Here is a 22,809-nt window from a genome sequence, read left to right on the forward strand (position 1 = left end):
ACGTTGGGGAAGGAGGGCTCGAGTGCTCCGCGTTGGCGCGACGTCCTGTGATTCTGCGCAATTCACTTAGTCCCCCCGTGCATTAAAATAACATAAATGCATCCACCGTTTTGTAACGTAGTCTGGTGCTCTCAAATAAAGCGCTCCAATGGCTGGTGGCCTACTCGCTGTTTGACGTCCCGGTCGTAGCAGGAAACCTCGACCTCCGCAGGCCGAGCCAGTGGCACACCGAGCTGACGATGATCCAGAGCATCGATCTGAGAAGAGCCACCGTCACCGTGAGCATGCGCAGGCGAGCAGTGTCTTAACGAGAGCGCCAGCTTCCGACTGGCCTCATATTGCTCTGTGTATGCAGGCAGTGTCCATGAAACAAGCATGATCAAAAAGGTTTAACTAGCACGCAAATGTGTCTCCTTTGTGCGCATGCCCTGGATTTTTAAGTGTAACCGTAGAGGCCTCTGCGCTGCCAGAGACACAATTTTTTTTAACAAGTAGATTTTAATTAATAATAATAAAAAAGGAGCCTCCTGCCTGTCCTGGCTGTTCGGGGAGACGCTGCTTGTCATAATGGCTGCTACAAACCAGTTGTCTAGGCAGGAGGCAGATGAGGTGAGTAAATATCCTGTAGAGGGTCTCGGTGTTTGCTAGAGTACTCGACTGCCGGGGTATGCAGAACATAAACTGTAATGCAGTCCATCCAGACGAATCTCTGCCCTATCTCGGTCCATCCTCTCTGGGCGCAGCAACTGTCTGGGAACTTTATCTCCCACTTACTCCTGAATTTATCTCATCACTCACTCCCCCCCTAAAGGTTACATCTCTAATGTATTCTTGATGTGATTGTTTGGTGACTATTATCTTGTAAAGCTCCCTGTTGCCCTTTGGCCCAGTCCGTGTGATTTAGAATCACAAAAATAAAGAGACAAGATTTACAAAGTGGATGGTCTGATTGCCCCAAGAAGCATATGAGGCCAAATAAAACACTATAAACTTAACACTGGACGAGCTGTCCAAATAGTAGGTGCCATCTAGTTATATGATCTGAACGCATGTAACTTTTACGAGTCTTTCTTCCATTACATTGCTAAGAGCTGCGACCTAAGACACAATATAAGTATCACTGCACCTATATGCTTCCTACAAAGGCAAGTCTACTCTTCCGACAAATCACCCCCTCCCCTCCCCTCACACCATCGTGTTGCGTACACCTTGTTTATGGTGTTACACCAGTACTGGAAATTTTATGACCCTTGTGACATAGCGTTTGAAGTTTGACAGCTATGCTGAGGTCGTATTGCACATGGTAACTTAATTCTACTGAAGTTATCAATCGTGTATACTATATCATGATTTATTCTGATAGCAGAACATTTATAGAGTTTCCATATCTGCAGAAAAAGCGAAAGTATGGTGACACAGTGAACACATACCAAAGGAAAAAACAGTACTAAACAGAATAATTTCGATTTGATAGAAAAAATATGCACTATTGCTGTAGACCTACCGTGGAGAGCCCCCAACCTACACCACCTTGCTAAAAATATAAAAATAAACAGCCAATTTCTTTCCTGACACCATTACCAGAGGAGGAAGGTAAAGTTATATTTTGCTCCACCAGGAATGCATTGCCCACACGAATAGGTCCATCAATAGAAATTAGTGTTGTAAGAGCGATTAAACAAAAGAACAAAGACAGCGCACTTTAAACCCTGGGACAACGCAAAGGAAGACATTCAAATTAAAATGTACCTCAGCACAGTAGCACTTTAAATAACGGGACCACACAAAGACCTGAGGAAAATGGCCACACTCAGTGTGGCTAGTTTTTAAAGAACAACCATTCGAATCAAGGCCTCACAAGAACTGCTTTAATTAAATTTTTATATTGGTTTTAAATTAGAGTTTTTAGGTCCGCTTTAAAAGACTAGTCAGGACCCCACTAATAAATCACATTTTGTGAAATGTAAGGAATGAATGATTGTGTAATGGTTTTTATTGACTACATAAATAAATACAGTACAATACAAATAAGTGCAGTAACTGATCTTGTTCACTCAGGCTTTTTCATAGTAGAGTGTGAAACCTCTTCAAGTTTCGTTGCAGTTTTCCAACTAGCATGTAATGAGCACTGTTTAAAAAACAAAATTGTCAAGCACTTTCTGGTCTCAAAGGGTGTCAGGGATCTTTGAACGGAGACAAAAGAAACATGATTACAGACGTTAAATTAATTCATCAAAACAATGTAGAGAACAAAGGGAAGAGTATGCTAAATCTGTTGTCACATTTTGTGTTTCAGGATCCTGTCACATTTTGTGATGTTGTTGCCCGTTTTTCTGAGGAGGAGTGGAAGCTTTTACAGCGTTGGCAGAAAGATCTTTACAGAAATGTGATGAAGGAAATCCATCAAGTCTTGATTGCTTTGGGTGAAGTTATTTTGTTCTAAATTTATACATGCATATATTTTATTTAACATTAACATTGTTTTGCCTAATCACTGTTTTTAGAATTCTCTTGACAACAATAACTTTGTATGTACTTGCATATTTACATTTTTATGCACATAATATACCATGCCAGTGAAAATAAATTTGGCCAAATAACGCATTAATTAGAAAAACTATATTGCAAACTACATTTAAACTGTTTTATTGTTACACTTCAAAGGACAAAATCCCTCACTATTATCGCAGTACAGCAAAACTGACCTTAAAAACTGTGCTTATTATCTCAGAGATTCCATTCTACAATCAGTTGGCAGAAGATGAAAATTGGGCCTTGTAGCGTAGTTATTGTGATTCTATTTCAATGCATGAATTTAACATCTTGTGCATGGCTACATACTTTTGTTTATAACTATTGCCTCTCAAAAAATAGTACAGCATAGCATAAACATGCATGCAGCTCTGCTGAGTATAATATGCTGTTTATTACCATTGTTGAGGGGCATCATGATGACCCACTCAAAGTTTCGCCTGTTTTTGACCCTGGACCCTACCCCACACTTAGCCCCTTCCATGCGTTTGTCGGATGTCACGAGCACTACCTCCGTAGTACTCTGCACGTCCAATGGCCGACGTGGCCCCACCCACTCCGCAACGGAATTGCCGCCGCAATTAATTGGTTAACCGTGATAATAAATAGCACATTACACTCTGCATATCTGAATGTGTACTGTATGTGCCATGACCATGAAAATACATTTTGTTCGCTAACTTATTTGGAGAAACTGTACGGATAAACACACATTCACACAGTTATTACTGCAGTGCAAAGGCCAAGATCCACGTGATTCCCATAGTACAGCAACATTGGATATATTACTGAAAGAGGGTGGCACGAGGTCCGGTTGACGCCATCAACCTTAACTTGGGAATTTCATTCGTTTTATATGGTTGAGTCAGAACCAAGCCATGTATCCGTTCAGTGATTTCCACAGTGTTTTAATGGAAATGTAGACCTACCTTTAAAATATAATGTGACTTTTCTGGTCAAACATTTTTTATAGTTTTTATTTATTATCTCTTTGTCATTTATTTTAACATATTTCTTGTAGAATCCTTCTTCCATAAATCCTAACATGCTACTTGTATTATGATGGTGTGCATGATCAGGTCCCTCAGTCTAACTCCGTGTGCATGTGTCTGAGTTGCAGAGTGCACATATATATCACAACTGGTGCTCGAGTAGTGAATAACCTATACTACAAAGTGCTGTTAAGGTCACCTGAGGGGATCAAGCGAGATGTTGGAGAGGTCACATGCTTCATCCTTGACACCTTCAGTGTGCAGAGTAGGTCAGTACCACTCTGGTGGACTTAACCTTAACAGGAATTCTTAGACACTCTATCAGGACGGTAGCAGGAGTCCAGGTGAAAAGTAAGAATGCCTAAGGGTAAACCCAAGGGATTTATTTTAATTTTCGGGTAAACTTGGTATCCTTAACAAAATGGTGTAAGTGGGCAAATGGAGAAGAGATATGATTCACCTATCCACATATGGTTGCCAACACATTATGTCCGGTATCTTAGGACTCTACAGGTCACGGTCTTCTTCAGGGATTGGGATCTCCCTGCCTAACTAATGCATACATTCCATGCATGTGAATGAGGCGCGATGCTTTCAAAATTAACTTTTGTGGTCACAATAAGCAACTTCAGGTGATGCTACAAAAAACCAAAAGAATACATAAAAAATCTTAGTGAAGTGCATATAACCATCCGTAAATTATTCCAATTCATGTTGATGACATATTCCCGAAATAAAAACAATCACAACTTACTTAACCCACTCGTGTGCACAGCAAATCCACAAACATATTGCGTGTTTTTTGTGTCTACGTTCATATTATGAGACATAATATGTGTGTCTTTACAAGCAGGTGAGAACATGCATTCATACTTTGCTTTTTTGGTATTTACCCAATTCCGGGGTACTTCTGGCCATCATGGTTATATTAGGGGGTGCCTTCACAGGTGCCACACTGTTTATCAAATAAAAATAGTTATAAGGGCAAATCATTAAAAATGTCATCTTCCTTTGTGTTAATTAATGTTGGTAAATAGTAAGGCTCTCCTAAAGTTAGATGAGGGCATCAAAGCTTGTAATTTGTTTTGCAATATGTTTTGAGATTTTTTAATAATGTACAACCGTAAGTTTTGATGCACTATCCCGGTAGACTTTCAGAGCAGGTAATAATACTGTAGTAGGAAAAAACGAAACCTGTGTTAGATGACTTGTTAAAACACTGCATGCAAATGGACCGAGTAACACATCCCAAAGTTTTTAGAATAGCGTGTATATTAAATGGTATTGGCTGGTAGGACATGTTGTATATATTGAACCGCTATTTAAACCACTGTATACAAATAGACAGTGGTAAAGTAAATTGCTTGTTTAATGCTCAGTGTAGGAAACTAGCCCTTTTTGACATGGCCAGCCCCACATTTTTCCTGGTAACTGATGTGATTTCAACTAGAAGGGCACTTGGTTCCTGCTAACCAGGTCCCCGGAGCCAGAGCTCTTTCCATAAACAGTAAAATTGTTTCCCCCAGTTGGCAAAACCTTTAGCACCCTCTGTAAGTCTCTAGTAAATGGTACCCTTGGTACCGAGGGCCTTTGGTACTAAAGAGTGTCCCTAAGGGCAGCTCAAATTGTGCCACCCTAATGGACCGCTCACCAAGCACATGCAGGCATGCTATCACAGGCTTCTTGTCTCGGTGGAGACTAAAGTGAAAGCATGACATGTCACACATCCCTGTGTGCCATGACCCCTAACACTGCATGTAATATTTATAAGTCACCCCTACAACAGGCCTGACAGCCCTAAGGCTGGATGCTGAATATTCAATCAATCAATCTATCGGGAGATTTTAAAGCGCGGCTACTCACCTGTGTGGGTCTCAAGGCACTGAGGGGGCTGCGGGTCCGTCTGGGCATGGAGGTTCCGTCGAAGAGCCAGGTCTTGAGATCCTTCCTGAATTGGGTCAGCTATGGGGATTGCCTGAGGAGGAGGGGCATGGTGTTCCAGGTCTTGGCGGCAGGGTTGGAGAAAGATCCTCCTCCGGTTCTGGTCTTTTGAATCCGTGGGACAGTGGCCTGGGCACGTTGGGCAGAGTGAGAGTGAAGGTGTCTGGCAGGTAAGTGGAATGAGAGGCGGTGGTTCAGATATGCTGGTCCTACATCATGGAGAGCTTTGTATGCATGTGTGAGGAGCTTGAAGGTGATTCTGTTTTTGACTGGGAGCCAATGGAGTTGTCAGAGATGTTGTGTTATGTGGCTGCGGCGGAGGATGTTGAGAACCAGCCTAACTGTGACATTTTGCACATTCTGAATTTCCTTTGCTTTTTCTGGGTGACGGCGGCGTAGAGTGCATTGCTGTATTCGAGTCTACTGGTGATGAGTGCGTGGGTGACCGTCATCTAGATTCTGTGGGGATCCTTCTGAATGTCTTTGGAAGCAGGCGGAGCGTGTGGAAGCAGGATGAGGTAACGGCGTTGGTATGACGGTTCATTATAAGCGAGGAGTCCAGTATGATGTTGAGGTTGCATGCATGGTCCGTGGTGGTGGGAGGGGCTCCCAGTGCGGCAGGCCACTAGGTGTAGTCCCAGGGTGAGGGGGCGGCTCTCAGGATGAGTACTTCAGTCTTGTTTAGGCTGAGCTTGAGGCAGCTGTCTTTCATTCAGGTGGTAACGGCCTTCATTGCGGTGAAAGTTGATTCTGGCGTCTGTGGGTTCATTGGTGAGTGAGAGTATCAGCTGCATGTCTTTGGCGTTGGAGACAATGTTGAGTCCGTGGTTTCTGGCGATGGCCGCGTGGGTGGCCATGTAGACGTTGAAGAGGATGGGGCTCAGGGAGGAGCCCTGGGGCCCTCCACAGCTGATGTCTGAAGGCTCTGAGAGGAAGGAAAACAGCCTGACTCGCTGTGTTCAGCCGGTTAAGAAGGAGGGGATCAAGTCCAGGGCCTTGCCGCGGATGCTGGCATCGTGGAGTCTCATGAGTAGGGTGCCGTGGGAAACTGTATCCAGCTGAGAGGTCCAGTAGGATGAAGGCTGCGGTTTTGCCCTGGTCGAGGAAAGAGCAGATGTCTTCAGTGGTGGGGAGTAGTGCGGTCTCAGTGCTGTGGTTACTTCGGAAGCTGGATTGAGAGATCTCCAGGACCTCATTCTCTTTGATGAGCTCGGAGAGTTGGGCGTTGATGGCTTCCTCGATGACCTTGACCAGGAAGGGGAGGAGTGTGATGGGTCTGAAGTTCTAGAGGACTGTTTGGTCGGTAGAAGGCTTCTTCGGCAGGGGTTGATCTCGGCGTGTTTCCAGTCATCGGGGAAGGTGACAGATTCAATAGAGCAGTTGATGGCGCAGCGAAGCTCTAGGGCGAGGAAGGTGGCTGCTGTATGGAAGATGTGATACGGGCATGGGTCCAATGGGGCTCCGGAGTGGATGCTTTTCATGGTATTGATGTGTCATCTGTGGTAAGCAGAGTCTAGTTACGCAGGGTCTGTTAGGGTGCGGTGAGGTTGCGTGCGGTGGTGACTGGTGTTGTGACAGGGTCTTGGTTGTCGAAGCTGTTGTAGATTTGCCTGATCTCGTGGTGGAAGAAGGCGCCAAGTTTGTTGCAGAGGTCTTGGGAGGGTGAGATGTCAGTGATCTCGCTGTTGGCAAACTCCTTGGCGACGGCAAAGAGTTATTTGCTGTTGTGTGCGTTGATTGTCTTTTGGAGGGCCGTTTCCTTTGTGGTTTTGAGGAGGAGGTTGTATGCGTTAATGGTGGATTGGAGGGTTGCGCCGGTTTCCGGTGTTTTGTTGTTCCTCCATCTCTTCTCGAGTCGTCTGCAGGTGCGTCCGGATTCGTGGAGGGCGGGAGTGAACCAGCTTGTTTTCTTGGAGTGTAGCCTGCCTGGTGCCTTCTTGAGGGGTGCCAGAGTGTCGGCCTAGTTGAAGATCCTTTGGTGAATGTTGCATGCTGAGGTGATGGTTTATGTGGATGTCGGGGGGAGGGGTGGTGAAGGTGGTGGTGAATGGTGGGAGTGATGAAGGCGAAGTGCATGCAGTGGTGGTGGGTCCAGAGGAGTTCGGTGGTGTGGCTGTAGGTGATGTTCCTGTTGGTGGAGAAGACTGGGTCGAGCATGTGTCCAGCGTGTGTCCAGCTGTGTGGGTCAGAGCATTGATTAGCTGCTGAGTCCGATGTTGCTGAGGTTCTCCAGAAGGGTTGGGGTGTTCTGGTCTCTGGGGATGTCCAGGTGGAAGTTGAGGTTGCCGAGCAGGATGTAATCGGTGGATGCGACAGCCTTTGGTGCGATGAGGTCTACGATGGCGTCGGTGAAGGGCGGGCGGGGGCCAGAATGCCTTTAGAAGAGGGTGCCGCAGATGGTAGTGTTGGGGTTGGTCTGGATCTGGAAATGGAGGTGTTCCATGGTTGTTGTTGGGTCGTTCGAGTGAGTGGTCAAGCGGAGGGTGTTCTTGTGGACGATGTTGATGCCTCTTCCTGGTTTGTCGATGCAGTCCTTGCGGGTGATTTTGTAACCGTCAGGGATGGCGGTGGCGATGTTCAGACCACAGCAGGGGTTGGTCCAGATTTCCGTGAAGAAGGCAATGTCGAGAGAGGTGGCGTCGAGGAGGTCCCAGATTTCTGTGGCACGTTTGTGGAGGGAGTGTGTGTTGAGGAGGATGCAGTTGAGCCGGTCGGGTGTGCTTTTGGAGGAGCTAGCACATTGGTGTGGACGAAGGTGTGGCTGCACCGGCAGGAGAAGGGTCCTTGGGTGTCCTTCGGTGATGCTAGGTGGCAGGCGGTGTGGTGTCCTGTGTTGAGGGCGAGGAGGGTGCTGGTGTCATATAAGTGGAAGGTCGGAGAACCAGGGTCCGTGGTGCTGGGATCAGTCAAGGCGGCAATGGGTGCAGACATGCTTGCCTTTCGTGCGCCCGCTGTGCGGCCGCCATTAAGTAGTGTGAAGGGGGGCTGGAAGGCGGGATACGTGGCAGCTGGAAGAGTCACTGGAGGGGGGCAGGGCTGTAGGGGATCGCTGAAGCAAGACCGCAAAAGGGACAGAAAAAGGCAAAAGGGCAAAAGTAGAGAAAAAGGCAAAAAGCAGGAAAAGCAGGAAAAAGAGAGAGCCAGAAAGGCTACCCAGCAGTAGAGCAGTGATGCTCTACCACTATACCACCAGGGATGAGGTGCGAGGGGGAGCCTGTGGGTTGAGGAGGGCCTCAAACTCCTGATCTGAGGGTCCCCAGCACCAGGGGGGGCAGCAGCTACTTGGCGGAGCTGTGCAAGGGAAGGGAAGAGAGCAGTCCCCTATAAGGTTAGCAGAATATTACATGTGAGGGCATGCCTGCATTAGCTGATATGCCCCTGTGCTGGTCAATCATATTACTGCCAGTACAAGTGATTAGGGAAGCCATTTTAAAACATGTGCTGGACACTAGGGGAAACAAGTACTCCAGCTACAGCATGGCTTCACTGTAGATACAGATGTTTGGTGTCAATCATCTTGTATTGGTAAACCCACAATGATTACAGTGATGGATTTACCAATACATGCCCCCAGAGGGCACCTTAGAGGTGCCCCCTGAAAGCCTATCAGCCACTGGGGTGGTCCCTGAATGGTTTCTACCACCCGAGACACGGTTAGCTAGTTAGGTAGGTGTGCCACCCCCAGACTAGTACCTCCTCTAAGCTGGGCTAAACTGTGGTGGGCACACATTTCTTGAAGTATCCATCTTTGTGATGGCATACTTGGGAATTCTGGGACAGGGTTATGCCCACTTCCCATAATAAGTGGTGATGTAGGGGGCATAGTGACTCCAAGGGCCAGGAGCCCATTGGCTATTACCCTCCACTCTCCTAACACCCCATAATTGAGAATTTAGGGGAGCCCTTGGCACCAGTAAAGCAGATCCTGATGACTTGAAGAAAGAAGATGGACGAGAAGAGTCGCACAGCAAGAACAGAAGACCCTGTAACTGACCTGGCACCACTGCCGACCTGCCTGCTCTCTTCACCTATTGAACCAAAAGTCGACTTCTTCTGCAGCTGCTGAGTATCCAAAGCCAGGTAGACCTGCCAGCCTACGTCCAGGAACCAAGACCTCCAGATGGACAGCAGAACTGTTCCCTTCATCCTTTAGACAGCCAAAAACAGACCAATAGGACTCCGGCTCCTCGTGAACTTCCCGACATTGCATTGAGCCTCTGTTGACAGGACTTCTCAACCACGAGTGTTGCTGGACAGAGAAACCGGACTCCCGAAAGACCATCTGCACCTGGATGCCCCGCCCCGAGGAGAAGAGGACCAACATTGCCCCCAAACACCGCAAGAACCAAAGCCACTCGTTGGTTTCACCGAACTGGTCACACAGTACCGCTTGCAGCCTCTTTCTACCGCAACCGTTCTCCATTGGATAACATTGGACATCTGACTCTGGCACCTCAACACCTGGTCGCCCTAGTGCTGCTGGTCGTGTTCTGATGGTGTTGCCTTGGACCTTGCCCACCTCTCATTTTAACTTCTGGAGAAGGGTCCCCTATATCGCTTACAAGAACCCCCTATGTAGCTGACAAGAACCCATAAACAGCATATGACTTTCCTCCACTAGGTTAACATTGCAGAACTCAAAAATTGCAGTGTCGACTTTTTGAACAGAAAAATATTCTTATTTATAAATGTACTTACCTGAATCATTTTCTTCGGAAGCCAAAAAATATATAAAGATACTTGCTATTTTTATAAATTGATATGGATCATCTTTTTGAGTCGTGTGTCTCATTTATTCACCATTGCGTATATTTTCAGATATCTTGCACTCCTCTGTGTTAAGTCTAAGGCTGCTTGACCACACTACGCCCTAATAGAACATCTTGGGATTTCCATCGTAAGCCCCATGTTCACTCATAAGGGAACCCCTGGACTCTTTACACAATATATCTCATTCTGATGTATCATATAAAGAGCTAGCTTACTACAATCGGTTTGAGATATATAATACCGGTGGCACAAGTGCAGATGTTTCAGTCTTAATCAGAAGACAGACACCAAAAACAATTATGTGGACTGTTTATATATAAGCTCCTTGGAAAAGACTCCAAACCTGGAGAAGGTGAATGTGCAGAAAAGTACTTACTTTCTCAAGGAGCTCACCTCGGTCTTCTGTATAGTGGACGCCGACTTCCGTTCTGAGCCGTAATTAAGGGAGTTCACTGTATGGGCGCGTTCAAGCATGTGCATCATGGCGTATTGCGACGGTTCATAGGGTTTGTAGTATATGAGGAGCTGGTTGCAGTTTTGCTGGAAAAAGTATCTGTACTATTCCAGCACACTTCCCTCCTGGTGGGGTTAAGAGATTAAATATAGGATGAGTAGAATATATGGGAGCGTTGGAAGATGGAAATATTGAAGAACCGATTAAACCCACTTACTGGGTCTTGGCGGCGGGGGAACCGCCCAAGTCTTCCATACCTTCCATACTTAGTAAAAGGAGACACAGGAGCCTTCGTCTGCAGGAGGAACCCAGATTTATTCAATAGCCCGGGCTATGGTACAGAGTCCCAAGCTAGTCAGAGACAAGACAGAGGAGGCTGCTGCTTCACTCTGCAGCTTACAAGCCTTTTATACTTTTTCACTTCAGTCTTTTGGCTGTTAGTTCATTGTTTAATCAGGGCAGTGTTTGCAGTTGATAACCAGATCCAGACGATGTTTGTAGATGGTGACCTGGTCAAGGCTTTGTACACAAATCATTGTTCACTCGGCTTTGATCAAGGCTCATTCTTTCAGGTCATTGTTCAATTGCCTTGATCAAAGCCTGATCTTTCAAGTCATTGTTTAATCACCCTGATCAAGGGCCAGCAGTCAGACCATTGTCCAGATAACCTGATCACGGTGTCAAGGATGTTTACCAGGCTGGGAGCAGGAGATGGAAAATAAATCATTTACTCAGGGTGTGAGTGTCTCGTGGCTTTCAGTTGAACTGCAAAGAACAGGGGGAGTCGGGTGTGCGACAGTTCCTGGGCAGAAATGCAGGCTGCAAGATGTTTTTTGTCGTGTCAGTTAGAATTTCCTCAGGCATCAGCAGAAATGACCAGGTGGGTCGTGTGGAAGTGTTTGACACGAGATGGCAATGAAAAAGCAATGGAGTCCCGGTACAAATGATGCTGATCAGAAGAACACTTTTCCTCAATGTCTTTAAAGAGTGTCTGTTAAAAAAAACAGGCTATGACAGTCGCAATAGTAGTTTGTCAGCACAAAGGATTGCTCAGGGTCATGGAAGTAACAGTTACAAACCGGCCACTATTTACTGTTGTACTGTTTTATCACAAATCCCACTTCAGAGGTTATAGGAGATCAAATACAAGGTATCCCTGAGAGGAGTACACATCTTTGAAGAGTGTCTCTTCAAAAACTGCCATGCCAGTCACAACAGATGTTTGTCATTACAGGATCAGCTTAGTTCACAACATATGGGATTCAAATAACATGAAGATTTATTAACTAATAAACTTTGGGAAAAACAATACCCCACAAAGATAATCGATTGAGCAGCGAAAAGGGCTTTAAATAGACAAAGAGACCAATTGTTACAAACTTGTTAAAACTCAAAAAAAGACAGCTTAATTTGTGTAACCATGTATGGGATCCATTATGACATGATACAAAAAAAGTGTTAACAAGCACTGGCAAATGCTAGCCTCTGGCTCTCTAAATTTGAAAAACCAATGCTCTCCTTTAAACGGGGAAAGTCCCTTAAGGACAAATTGGTACATAAAAGACCCAAGGCATGACCCTTGGCTACCGTAGATCACCTTGCAACACGCTATGGGTTCTAGACCTTTTTTCTTCCGCATGGCTCTGTTGGAGGCCGTTTATCATAAACGGGAATATTTTCCGTTCTTAACCTGTTATTTCTGATCATGATCACCATGTTCTTTCGGGCATTTCGGAAAGTCAAGCTGGAGTGCTCAGGAGACTATCTACCATTTTTCCGTCTCCATATCGATACCATACAAGTGATTTAGCATACAAATGCCATCAAGTATATATGTACATAAGTGTTTGTTTCTCCTTCAGAGTGTGACTACAGGGGGTCACCCCCACACCTTGCCAGTTCTAGAACATTTATCTATGAAACTATGTGAGTCCCCCTTGACTTTTGTGAAACAACCGTGTTATTTGGATGTTTTTAAATGGATGAATCCCTGAAACATGCCATATGGGTATTGCGGATGTGTAGATTTTGCACATTTGTGTGTTTGTGTCCAAACTGGATTATGTAGCTTGCACTGAGGTCTATAAATTCCTTTGTGGCGCTTGTATGTATGGTGAGTGTTGTTTGTTGGCACAGTAGGGGTAGGAAATACGTCTTCCTATAACCTTTCAACAGTTGTGTCTTTGGGCACATGAGTGAATGTTTTTTATTTCTCATTTTGTATTTCAGAGTACGATTTGTGTGTTGTTCAAGGTATCTCTGCATGACTATGAGCACTCTCCACAGATACCGGAGGTAGGATCAGAGGGGCCTCCCTTTATGGGTCCCGAAGTGTCCTGATGAATGCCGAGTGACCTCTTCTTTATGAGCACACCTTCTGCAGCAGAAACATGTAGATACTTTGGCAGTAAAGGAGGGGTGAAGGAATCTTAATTTTCTCCTTTCACCTCCATCCTTCTCGTTTTTTAATCTAGCCAGATGGCCCCAGAATAAATTTGGCATTAGGTACATCTGTGCTAGTTTTAACCTTCACTATCTGCATTTTTTCTTTGATGATCCCAAAATATCTCATTGTTTGTATTGTCTTCCCCTCCCTGTTGCTCCACCCTAGGTGTTGGTCTGCGCAAAGGTGTCTGTAGCTCACTCTATGATGAAGCATGCCACAATTTTGTGAGTGAGGGCAGTTTTTCCACATTGTACAGGTGCCAGTGTTTTCTAAGTATACACATTTTTGTACACTTCTTCCTTTTCCTTCTCCTTTATGTGATATTCAGTGATTGAACAGGGAGGCTGGAGTAGGGCGATATCCTCTCCCCCTTCTTATTATGGACATTTTACTTAAGAACTTTAGCAACTGTGTTCTACAAACCTATTGTACATGATCACACTCCCATGTGACTTGAGATATATGGGGACGATGACCCGTAAAGTGAAGATCAGGATCAATGAACACAGGAGCACCATAAGATGTAAGAAGACAACCACAAGGCTTGTGGGACAGTTTTTGGAAATGGGTCACTCCGATAAAGATCTTGAATGGGCAGTCATTGAGAAAGGGCCTTCCAATATTGAAAAGAAGCTTCTGTATTCTGAATAGTGGTGGATCTACCATCTGGAAACATTAATCTCAGGGCTCAATGATGTGGTCCAATGGACTCAACTTTGATTTGACTCTGGAGACCGCTGACTCGGCGCAACAAGGGCTTGTCCAAAGGACCTGGCATCGGGTCTTTGGCTGTGCGCAGCAAGGGATTGGGTACTCGATGGGAGGTTGGTAGTAAGGCCTGGTTAAATAAAGCCTAAGCCCAGCGGCCAATTCCTGCTGCGCATGGCCTTTAGTTGTGCACAGTCGGAGATCGGCTTCAGGGATTTCTGCACACGGCCTGGTCAGATAGCCTAACCGCCCCACTGAGCACCCCACAGCTGGCACTCATCACCCACTGAGTGCCCGATTCCCCCCCCCCCCCCGCAGCACACGCCCCACTAGGCACCCAACCCACCCACAGTCACTCAACATGCTTTCTCATCTCTCTTTTTTGGGGGGTACTGCATTAATCCTGCCGCACCCACAATGCAATCTTCACCTCCATGGTACAGCGGTACTGCGCAAGCTTTCACTGTGAAGTTGCATGGTACAGCGATACCATGGGATTGAAGCTTGAGCTGTGGCTCCCTTGCGACTACAGCATTTGCTCATGGGAACGCCACTCAGGGTCCTGCAGGAGTACCTCTGTACCCCAACCCGAAATTTACCTTCTGGAGTTGTTTATTGGGGGCTGAGGTCTCCCTACCCTGTCCCTTTATACTCTATTTTTCAAACTTTTGTAGGACTTGGGGACCAAGTCTGAGAGTCTTGTAATGGCAGCTACTACATTTATTTCATTGTTGTGGCCAGCCAGTCAAATTGCTCGGTACCATGGGATGAGTCCTCTGGTATCGAAATCGCTGGTGGGAGAAAATGCTCGCTCGGCCAAGTAGGAGGCCCTAATTTAAAAATGTTTGGTACTGCAAGAGTCCTATGGGACCAACTGCCCAGATACACCTACATGTCTAGCACCTTTAATCCCACAATGAGCCACTCCTTTAAATGCACACTTATTGAAAACGTCAGAATAAATGTACACCATGCTGTGGTCATCCCCATTTGTTACTGACGGTTACTGCTGGTTTTTTAACGCTGCACACTGGGGTACTAACTGTCAAGTTCCCAGTGTTTTCGGGCTGACACCTAAATGTGTTAAAATTGGCTAATCCCCAGTTGGCATATTTAACTTTTCCTTAAGGCCATAGTAGATGGTGCAGAGAAATACACCAGTGGCCTGAAAAGGTAAATGTCACCTGTAGATTCAAGCAAATGCTGTGCCATCCACTAGGCTGACCATGAAAAACATAGCTTCAGGCCTACATGTGTAGCCTGGCTGTTGTTGCTATTAAAACAGCATGCAAATGTGTCAAAAGAAATATGTCATCTCTAAGTTGACCTTGTAGGCCACAAGGTAGGGTACTTCGTTTTTAAAAGAGGAACATGTAATCATTTCTTGCTGGCATATTCATACAGTGACAGCCCCCAGAGGTTATAGTTAGAATTCAGGGCTGTAGGTTATCCTGTGAGGAAAAGTAAAGTGCAATTAAAATTCTATTTTTCTTAATTTTGGTTTGGGATAAGTTACAGTAATGATTGAGTCACTGTTTTAATATTTTTAAAATCTAATACAATAGTGAAGCTGGATTTTTCATAAACATTTAGTAGGTCACTTTTAAAAGGTTAGACTTTGCCTGCCTGAAGCTTGATTATGCTTATTAGCATTAGTTTGACAGCAGCTGTCCACTTCAGTGCTTTCCTCTTAGTGAGATGTGAAAACTTTTCCCAGAGCAGAATCAACGGCTTGAACCTTTTGGCAGGAAGAACTGGGTGTGAGGTTTGTGACTCATCCTCTCTCAGGAAGGGCATTTGGGAAGGGTTCAGCAACGTCATTAACTTGAAAGTGATCAGGGTGCATGAAGCCTGCCTTTTCATAGCTAAGTAGTAAGTGAGGCCTGGCACCAGCGTACATTATAGACAGTTTGGTGGCAGACCAGTGAGAGGAGAAACTCGTCACAGAACCAGTTTAGTATGGTTGATGAGGAGGGGACTGCTCATTTCCCTAGACTCACCAAGATATATTAGCGTTGTCAGCGCTTGTTATAACCCAAGACGAAAAACACAGCATTTTGGACAGAAGGAACGATTTATTTTATGTAGAGAGAGAAAGAATGCAAGTAATTTTAGACAGACAAGCAGCCAGATTCATTTTTATTACTAGGAAGACTGGGAGAAAGTTGATCTTTGTGGACAGACACATAGACACATAGACCGATTAATGTTTTGAAGAGAGCAGGGACTTTTAAGGCATGGACAAAGCGGGCAAATGCCCAGGGGACAATTTAAGCCCCCCTCTCCCCCCCTTACCAATATATCTTAACAGCTCTCTTCTTTCTGCACACCTGTCCAGCTTTCCCAAGTATAAGGTTAAGGGTGTTAGGATCCTCTGGCAAGACCTATTTTAACTGTTTATGTATGACCCAATTAATACAAGTTTGTTTAACAGCGCGTGGGCCCGAAATAGAAGAAAATGGATAATAAAATGTGAATTTGTTTGGAACAGCCCCATGCCCCTAAAATAAATTATCTTTCCCAAGCCACAAAAATCCTTAAAATAACACTGGAAAAGAGATGCCGAAAGTCGATCATCCAGTCCAGGCAAAGATTGACTTGACAGACCAATAGAAGACCGTGGATCCTCGGACGGAAAGGGCATGTGGACCGAAGACGGCGAGTGACAGTGCTGCCGGGAGTGTTGCATCCGAGCTGGACTCACAGAACAGGTCCAGTGCGCTCGAGGCCCCACAGACATCACTCCGTCCTGCCTGCGCGGCCATGTGCTGGTCATGAAGCATCCCATGACCCCTCCCCCACCAGCTCCGGCCTCCTGTCCAGGGCCCAGATGTCACGTCAGATGTGCGCACACAAAAGCTTCCAATCAAGACAACAGAAGGTGCCGTTTGTCAAGGCTGTCAGAAAGGACACTTCTGGATGCAGCGACAGGCGATGAAAACGTCAACATCTTCCTCACACTGAGGAGAAGCATGATCGCACTCCCTGAAATCTGCTTTTTTTTAATTGAAACATCATAACATTACTCAGTGGTTTTTAAAGATGAATACACTTAAAACAAGCTCTCGACATCGCGCAAAGGCAACCGCTTGTTTACATTTGCATCGCGCTTTCACTTTAATTGAAAGCGCGATGTCGCCATCGCGGAAAGGCTTTTTCCTTAATGAAAAAACAAAGTGCTTACACTGACCAATGAAGGAGAGAGTGTCATGCTGCCAGTAAAAGATCCAGTCCCGGTGGGCGGGGCCAAAAGAGTACAGGGTAGCAACCAGGAGGGACTAAAAACCAACAAAGTACAATCAACAAAGTATGTTCTGAATAATCACTGACGACAAACGACGCACGCCAATGAAAATTGCAGGCGGAGCGGAAACACGACTTCTGGAACCATATTCATTCCAAGAAGCCCTCGCATGGCGAGATCAATGCATGCACACTGCAACGCCAGGCGAGACCTAAAAAGAATATTGTGCCTTTTTGTGCCAGGCAGGGGGACGACAAACTATAGTAGTATTCTCATTATATAAGATATCTGAAAACAGCTTCTTTGAGTCTCCTGGTTTGGATTCCAGCTAGATTCTGATTTTGCTGCTTTCTGCAAATCTGCAAAGGCCTGAATCCGAGCTGAGCGGAACTCAATTCCTGTATTGGGATTCTTCTCTGCTCACTCATGAATGGGCTGTTGTTCCAGCACTCAGATTTTCCTGGAGCGATAACAGACTTGATTTTACTGGGCAGTAAAATCGCTTTGAAGCTTTTGCATTGTAGCATGGACCAATTTTCCTGCTCCAACCAACCCTCAACCAGAGCACGTGTGGAGAGTGAAGTGCTCCTCCCTGCCAGACTGCAGTCTCCACTGCTATCCTCCACCATCTGTCATTCTCCCCCTTGATCGACAGCAGCCTCCCACTCCCATTTACAACATGCCCAGAGGAAGTGGCAAATGTGAGTGATAATACCCACGGAAAGAGGAATACTGTGCATAATCCCCCTCAATAAAACCAGGTCTGCAAGGTTATTAGTCATTCCGTGGGCATAAACTCGTAATTGCAAGGCCCTGGCGGATGAGGACTCTAAGGTGGCTCCATGGCAGGCGTGAGATTCTTCAATTTGGTTTTTACTTTGCAGTCTTCTACATACACAAATGCATTTGAAATTCCTAGTACTAGAATGTAATGTACAAAGCAGGAGTCAAGTCAGCATTCCACTCATACCTGACATTGGTTATCTTGAACGCTCTGCTGATGGATTGGGGCCATTGCCCTAAATGCTAGTCAAGTCGTTTTCTTGGCTCATAAATTGTGTAATTTGCCTTGTTGGTTAGTGGGCTTGGCTGGTGGCTGGTTCTGTCACTGGGTAGTTGGATGGTGATCAGTTAAACAAAGAGGCATAGTAGGGAAAAGGAAATAGGATCATTCTCATTCATAAATGAATAAAAGGAAACAAAAAATGAAACATTAACAATCCTATGTCATTCACATCAAAAAGGAAGACATGCAGTATCATTCAATGCCCATTAGATTCCCAATGTTAGACTAATGTTCTGATTTGTTACCTTTGCCTCAAATTGTAAAGAGCTCTGATATCCTTCGGGATCAAGTTTGCGCTATATAAAACTTTATAAAGAAATAAATAAAAAATAAAATTGATAGGGTTTTACTGTATGGTACTGGTTTGTAGCTCTGTGGATTTAGAACATTGCCAGCATTGTGCAACTCTTAATTGGGTCGGAAGGGGTAGGAAGTAAGCAATAAGTGGTTGTTTCTGGGTTTGAATGCCATGTGAGTCTATGCACACCCACAAAACGACATGTTTAAGGAAATCCACCAACTACTATCCAGTCTCCACAATCATTGGGAAAGGTTAGTAATTTCCTCCTGACAACAGCAGGGGTAAAACATTCTTCATTGTGGGAAGTGAATTTTCAATTGACAAATATACTTGTGCACAATTACTCATGAGAAAACTCATAGCAAAATAGTTTTCCAGGTCTACTTTTATAAATTCTTGGGAATTCCTGAACATTTTAAATCAACACCAATGCAAGGACATATACCTGCAAATGCACCAAAGGAGCTTTCTTTCAAACAAAAAAATGGCATGAACCAAATACGTGTTACTAAATGATGCCTCAGAGAAATTGCTTTTAAAGTTGCAAGATAGTTTAGCAAATCCTTTTTACAGATTGGATTTTTTTGTGTACATGTTATTTTAAAAGTAGTTTTGCCTTCATGCTTCTGAATGCATTTACTTTAAATCAGGGAGCAATCTAGGAACAATAAAAGTAGCTAGAGATTATAAAATTTTGCAAGCATTTGTAAACTTTTTTACACCAGAACCACTGTTAATGGTGCTGGGTCATCTCACTGCATTTCTTTAGAGCACTCACCTTCATAGTAAAGTCTTTTTGTAATAATGATTCATATGTACTAGTTCAAACTACTTAAATATATGGATACACATCTTGTCTTTGTGGCAGGCAGTGTCTTTCACTGATCACAGATCCATACTGTTGTACTGTAAACTGGCAGTCAAGGGGGTTGTGCTGCAGTGGGTTAGGCTTACTTGTCCAGTGTACAAAATAAGCATTATAACTTGTCTTTGATCCCCAAACAAAATGTACTGGGCATTGGACAATATTAATTATATACCCCTGAAGGTGTGGTAAAACATTTTCCTGGTGGGACCAGTAGGAACTGGACCCTGTTGGTGGTGTCTGCCACGGTGATTCCTGGCTTCTAAGTGATGTCCCTGAGGCCCTGCGAGCTTTAGTAGAGACAAACATAAATTGCTCCCGAAAATCTGAAATGGGGGGAACTTACATTTTTTTAGACTTCTAAGTCCTCCAGCGCTTCAGCTGGACCTTGCAGCAAATGTGTCTGATTTTGAGAGGATTCCATAAGATATAGCTTCAGGCTTGCCCTGCTAAAGGATTATGAACTTCAAAAAAGAGATTAAGTACAAAGGTAAGAATCTTGACTGGGCAATGGGACATCAAGTATTTGCCCGACACAAGTATTACAGGCTCAAAATTGGAATTTTCCCTCTCTGAGCATATCCCACCAGGCCAACTCATCCAGTGGCTATCCAGCTTCTAGAGGAGTTTGCCAGATACAGCCTTCAACCTTACCAAGCTGGAGGATTCGGAATTCCATTTCAGAGTCTAAGAAGGTAATATTGTTCACTCAATGACCCATTTGGTGCATCTGACCCACGCTTCATAGCTATCAGCCTGAAATCACACCTAGGTCATGTTCCACCCTGAACAGGTACCTATAATGGACGCTTTACGTTTTTTGGTGCTTTTTGTCCTAAACATTTTTTACATTCATACCTCTGGTTCCCCTTATTGGATTATAATCTTTTTGGCATAACTTTTCTAATGACATTTTGTTCAATTTCTAGAAATTGGTTGTGTGATTTTTAATTTATTGTTTTTTTGTAACTATTAATTATATTTGTAGTGCTAAATACTTTGCACACTTTTTTTTAAATTAAGAATGTCTGTTCTATGCCATTACTACCAGGGGTTGAGGAAAGGTTTATTTATGGAACTTGTGCATTGAACCTGACAAGATTTTGGACTGACTGCTTGGAAAGGGCTCACAACCTCCCCAACTAATAATCTAGTTTCTACAAATCGTTAATGTACCTGTAGTGCATCTTTGCAAAATCCCATCTGGTCAGCATTTAGTTTTAAAACACCATAAATAATTTAATTTTCATAAATATGTTCCCCTGAAAAGTACACTCACTGAACCTTTTTTAATTGCCTTCATAACATTCATAGTTGTACGGTTAATGCACCTACCACTGTATTTTTCACTACTCCATTTTTAAAATGGTCAACGCTTCTGTTTTATAAATATATAATCTTTTTGTATTATTATTGTTGTAATCCAGACGGAGACCATTTAAACAGGTAACAGCAAACACCGCTTTATATCATAGCAATCTCTATCTGGTTGAGTATTAATTTATTCAAATCATGCAGTAGTTGTATATTTATGACACGATGGACCGTGGATTATTCACTGGGCTTTTCTAGACAAATCTGTGCCCAATGGAGGTTGCTCCATCAACAACGCATGTCCCCATACAATCCTACTAATGAAGATAGTATTATAATATATATCTGGAGGGTTGCTAAGCCCCCTACATATTCTTCCATTTCCGTCTGCCCTTCGTACATCCAATTTTCGGCCAACATACACCATTGTAGAGGCTTTTTCTATTTTTCAGCCCAAGGTGGGATTTTTTGCTCTTGTCATGTAGTTCTTAGGATCCCCCAGGACCTGCGCGTTTTGGATGACCTAAACTGAGGGCTTGGTGTGCAGACAGACTCTGGACACCCCCACAGCATGAGTCAGCCGTTAGACCAGCTAGCTCTACGGTGCCACTACCACCCCCCTGTGTTCTACAGTGGTATGGGTAGTTTCTGGCAACCACTGCATATGACATCCCTGATTCCTCAGGTATTGTGGAAAACAATACGGTATCTTTCGCTCAATCACTCGTGTTTACTTTTCTCAGAATATTCATAGAATGACGATTGGAACGGTTTCAGTAATTATTTATTGATCAAGCATCAGTATAGTTTGAAACCTATTCGCTGCGACAATCAAAAGACAGGAAGAGTCAAATGTGATCGCTAGCACCAATATCATAAATAGTAAATACATTTCTTCCATAGTGCTACTAAGATGAATATAAACAGATTAAATAAAACAATACCATTGGCCTACTCCAATACCAGCGCTAAGAGGCCTTCGGGTAGTAATGCGCTTTACAAAACCCACTTTCATTTCATTTCCTACGGTGTGCAGCCTACCTAAATGTACTAACCGAGATATGTAGGTAAAGCCTGTGTATGTAAATATTAGGATATATCCTAATGGAGCCAAGAATCTCCCGGGGAAGTGCTGATCCCTCACCTGATGGTTTTGAATGAAGGACCCATCTCTGCGTCGAGGATGGCACCCCTCAAGGGTTGTCAGGTCTCTACCTCTCGAAGGATCAGCCTGCAGAGTCTCTCTGTTTAAGGGAGAGTAAGGGTCTTATATACTACAGTGGTCACTCCAGGGTTTCTTCTAGAATCAATATGTTTTGAAAACATTTGCTAATCCTCTGCTAATCCATTTTAAAACGAACATGATCATGCACAGCTGGCTGTTGGTCATGGATGAAAAAAGTGGTGAACCTTATACAGAATAAATCTACCGTGCCTGGGGACATGTTTATGTACGTCAGGTACATGGATTAAGATAGGGCACCAAGAGCCTGATGCCGTAGAGACAGAAGTAAGCTACTAGGTAAAAGGTCACATGTGTTAGGACCGTTATGTCGTGTGGATGGGACAAAATGTATGTCATTGATATGTACATGGTGGGACTGTCCTAAAGGACATGACATTCCCCTTAACTTTGCCACGTTTGTCCTGTCTACTTTAAGACCCAGATTACAAGAAACTTTATTGGAGTCAGACTCTCTCCATACCCCTAGTACATACAATGTTATGCTGGAAAAATTTATTTTTGACTGGAGTAGTTGTTTAGAACTGGTTATGGTCACAGGAGGTGGTTACGCTGGAAGTTGGCTCCTTGTATGATAACAGATATAGCCATGTTGGGTGCATGCATGACACACACATAAGATTTCACATACTCCAGGCAAACCTATGTAACGTACAGCATCTAAGCGACTGAAAGTTCTTTTTTCAACCTTCGTCTTATCTCTTTTAAACATCTACAGACATTATTTCCCTTTATGGTGTTTTCTCTTCCAGTACTCATCCGGTACCACCAGCTGCCATAGGAGTCGGAGCAAGTACAAGCATGTTGTCAGAAAGGTGACAGGTGCTTTCCTGGAGAAGAGAGTATTTATTTCATACTGATAGCCAAAGACACTTCTTTTGATGCGCGTCCATGTAGGCAAGTGTGTCAAAAAGATACTTTCCATATAAAATG

At 44.3% G+C, this 22,809-nt stretch overlaps 1 protein-coding gene across 2 annotated transcripts in view; it reads left to right on the forward strand.

The window, feature by feature from the left end:
- Positions 1-325: 325 nt before the first annotated feature.
- LOC144753536 (uncharacterized) overlaps positions 326-22,809 on the forward strand; it is a 138,593-nt gene continuing 116,109 nt past the window's right edge. The window contains exons 1-2 of one of the 2 annotated variants that reach the window (XM_078641193.1): positions 326-609; positions 2,297-2,423. In XM_078641193.1, coding sequence (XP_078497319.1) covers positions 568-609; positions 2,297-2,423 — 169 coding nt within the window. In that variant the 5' untranslated portion in view covers positions 326-567. The remainder of the gene's footprint in view (positions 610-2,296; positions 2,424-22,809) is intronic. The other variant, XM_078641201.1, reaches the window with a different exon arrangement.

This window comes from Lissotriton helveticus, chromosome 1_1 (assembly GCF_964261635.1).
Source record: "Lissotriton helveticus chromosome 1_1, aLisHel1.1, whole genome shotgun sequence".
Lineage (NCBI taxonomy): Eukaryota > Metazoa > Chordata > Amphibia > Caudata > Salamandridae > Lissotriton > Lissotriton helveticus.